At 55.3% G+C, this 3,558-nt stretch overlaps 1 protein-coding gene across 1 annotated transcript in view; it reads right to left on the minus strand.

Moving 5' to 3' along the window:
• Positions 1-400: 400 nt before the first annotated feature.
• The window catches only part of LOC139419814 (uncharacterized), a 3,735-nt gene continuing 577 nt past the window's right edge, over positions 401-3,558 (minus strand). The window contains exon 1 of the mRNA XM_071169800.1: positions 401-3,558. This exon is cut by the window's right edge and continues 577 nt beyond it. Within this exon, the coding sequence (XP_071025901.1) occupies positions 401-3,558 (3,158 nt within the window).

The raw sequence follows: 3,558 nt of genomic DNA on the forward strand, positions 1-3,558 counted from the left end.
GACACATCACAAACACTACACTGGCCCTACACTGACACTAAACTGACACTACACTGGCCCTAAACTGGCCCTACACTGGCTCAACACTGGCCCTACACTGGCTCAACACTGGCCCTACATTGGCCCAACACTGGCCCAACACTGGCCCTACACTGGCTCTACACTGGCCCTTAACTGGCCTTACACTGACACTACACTGGCCCTACATCGACACTACATTGACACTACATTAACACTACACTGACACTAAACTGACACTAAACCGGTCCTACATCGGCCCTACACCGACACTACACTGGCCCTGCACTGGACCTCTACTGGCCCTACACTGGACCTACACTGGACCTACAACGGACCTCTACTGGCCCTACACTGGCCCTACACCAACACTACACCGGCCCTACAGGTTGGAGTTAGCAGGTAGCAGGATGGAGTAAGCAGGCAGCAGGGTGGAATTAGCAGGCAGCAGGGTGGAGTTAGCAGGCAGCATGGTGGAGTTAGCAGGCAGCATGGTGGAGTTGGAACGCAGCAGGGTGGAATTAGCAGGCAGCAGGGTGGAGTTCGCAGGCAGCAGGGTGGAGTTAGCAGGAAGCAGGGTGGAGTTAAGATGCAGCAGGGTGGAATTAGCAGGCAGGAGGGTAGAGTTAGCAGGCAGCAGGGTGGAGTTAGAACGCAGCCGGGTGGAATTAGCAGGCAGGGTGGAGTTAGCTGGCAGCAGGGTGGAGTTAGCTAGCAGTTTGTTGGAGTTAACAGGTATCAGGGTGGAGTTCGCAGGCAGCAGGGTGGAGTTAGCAGGCAGCAGGGTGGAGTTAACAGTTAGCAGGGTGGAGTTCGCAGGCAGCAGAGTGGAGTTATCAGGCAGCAGAGTGGAATTATCAGGCAGCAGGGTGGAGTTAGCTAGCAGTTTGTTGGAGTTATCAGGCAGCAGGGTGGAGTTCGCAGGCAGCAGGGTGGAGTTATCAGGAAGCATGGTGGAGTTAGCAGGCAGCAGGGTGGACTTTGCAGGCAGCAGGATGGAGTTAGAATGCAGCAGGTTGGAGTTAGCAGGCAACAGGGTGGAGTTAGAATGTGGCGGGGTGGAGTTAGCAGGCAGCAGGATGGAGTTAGAATGCAGCATGTTAGAAGTAGCAGGCAGCAGGGTGGAGTTTGCAGGCAGCAGGATGGAGTTAGAATGTGGCGGGGTGGAGTTAGCAGACAGCATGGTGGAGTTAGCAGGCAGCATGTTAGAGGTAGCAGGCAGCAGGGTGGAGTTAGCAGGCAGTAAGGTGGAGTTAGCAGGCATCAGGGTGGAGGTAGCAGGCAGCATGTTGGAGATAGCAGGCAGTAGGCTGGAGTTGACAGGCAGCAGGGTGGAGTTGGTAGGCAGCAGGGTGTAGGTAACAGGCAGCAGGATGGAGTTAGCAGGCAGTAGGTTTGAGTTAGCAGGCAGGAGGGTGGAGTTAGCAGCTAGTAGGGTGGAGTAAGCAGGCAGCAAGGTGGAGTTTGCAGGCAGGAAGGTGGAGTTAATAGTTAGCAGAGTGGAGTTAGCAGGCAGCAGGGTGGAGATAGCAGGCAGCAGGGTTGAGGTAGCAGGTAACATGATGGAGTTAGCAGGCAGCAGGATGGAGTTAGAATACAGCAGGGTGGAGGTAGCAGGCAGCAGGGTGGAGATAGCAGGCAGCAGGGTAGAGTTAGCAGGCAGGGTGGAGTTAGCAGGCAGCAGGGTGGAGTTAACAGTTAGCAGGGTGGAGTTCGCAGGCAGCAGAGTGGAGTTATCAGGCAGCAGAGTGGAATTATCAGGCAGCAGGGTGGAGTTAGCTAGCAGTTTGTTGGAGTTATCAGGCAGCAGGGTGGAGTTCGCAGGCAGCAGGGTGGAGTTATCAGGAAGCATGGTGGAGTTAGCAGGCAGCAGGGTGGACTTTGCAGGCAGCAGGATGGAGTTAGAATGCAGCAGGTTGGAGTTAGCAGGCAACAGGGTGGAGTTAGAATGTGGCGGGGTGGAGTTAGCAGGCAGCAGGATGGAGTTAGAATGCAGCATGTTAGAAGTAGCAGGCAGCAGGGTGGAGTTTGCAGGCAGCAGGATGGAGTTAGAATGTGGCGGGGTGGAGTTAGCAGGCAGCATGGTGGAGTTAGCAGGCAGCATGTTAGAGGTAGCAGGCAGCAGGGTGGAGTTAGCAGGCAGTAAGGTGGAGTTAGCAGGCATCAGGGTGGAGGTAGCAGGCAGCATGTTGGAGATAGCAGGCAGTAGGCTGGAGTTGACAGGCAGCAGGGTGGAGTTGGTAGGCAGCAGGGTGTAGGTACCAGGCAGCAGGATGGAGTTAGCAGGCAGTAGGTTTGAGTTAGCAGGCAGGAGGGTGGAGTTAGCAGCTAGTAGGGTGGAGTAAGCAGGCAGCAAGGTGGAGTTTGCAGGCAGGAAGGTGGAGTTAATAGTTAGCAGAGTGGAGTTAGCAGGCAGCAGGGTGGAGATAGCAGGCAGCAGGGTTGAGGTAGCAGGTAACATGATGGAGTTAGCAGGCAGCAGGATGGAGTTAGAATACAGCAGGGTGGAGGTAGCAGGCAGCAGGGTGGAGATAGCAGGCAGCAGGGTAGAGTTAGCAGGCAGGGTGGAGTTAGCAGGCAGCAGGGTGGAGTTAGCCAGCAGTTTGCTGGAGTTAGCAGGTAGCAGGGTGGAGTTAGCAGACAGCAGGATGGAGTTAGAATGTGGCAGGGTGGAGTTAGCAGGCAGCAGGGTGGAGTTAGAATGTGGCAGGATGGAGTTAGCAGGCAACAGGGTGGAGTTAGCAGGCAGCAAGATGGAGTTAGAATGTGGCAGGGTGGAGTTAACAGGCAGCAGGGTGGGGTTAACAGGCAGCATGTTAGAGTTAGCAGGCAGCAGGATGGAGTTAGCAGGCAACAGGGTGGAGTTAGCAGGCAACAAGATGGAGTTAGAATGTGGCGGGGTGGAGTTAGCAGGCAGCAGGGTGGAGTTAGAATGTGGCAGGATGAAGTTAGCAGGCAGCAGGGTGGAGTTAGCAGGAAGCAGGATGGAGTTAGAATGTGGCAGGGTGGAGTTAGCAGGCAGCAGGGTGGAGTTTGCAGGCAGCAGGATGGAGTTAGAATGTGGCAGGGTGGAGTTAGCAGGCAGCAGGGTGGAGTTAGAATGTGGCAGGATGGAGTTAGCAGGCAACAGGGTGGAGTTAGCAGGCAGCAAGATGGAGTTAGAATGTGGCGGGGTGGAGTTAACAGGCAGCAGGGTGGGGTTAACAGGCAGCATGTTAGAGTTAGCAGGCAACAAGATGGAGTTAGAATGTGGCGGGGTGGAGTTAGCAGGCAGCAGGGTGGAGTTAGAATGTGGCAGGATGGAGATAGCAGGCAGCAGGGTGGAGTTAGCAGGAAGCATGGTAGAGTTAGCAGGCAGCAGGGTGGAGTTTGCAGGCAGGAGTATGGAGTTAAAATGTGGCAGGGTGGAGTTAGCAGGCAGCAGGGTGGAGTTAACAGGCAGCATGTTAGAGGTAGCAGGCAGCAGGGTAGAGTTAGCAGGCAGTAAGGTGGAGTTAGCAGGCTTCAGGGTGGAGTTAGCAGGCATCAGGGTGGAGTTAG

Source organism: Oncorhynchus clarkii, chromosome 10 (genome assembly GCF_045791955.1).
Source record: "Oncorhynchus clarkii lewisi isolate Uvic-CL-2024 chromosome 10, UVic_Ocla_1.0, whole genome shotgun sequence".
In the NCBI taxonomy this organism is placed as follows: Eukaryota; Metazoa; Chordata; class Actinopteri; order Salmoniformes; family Salmonidae; genus Oncorhynchus; species Oncorhynchus clarkii.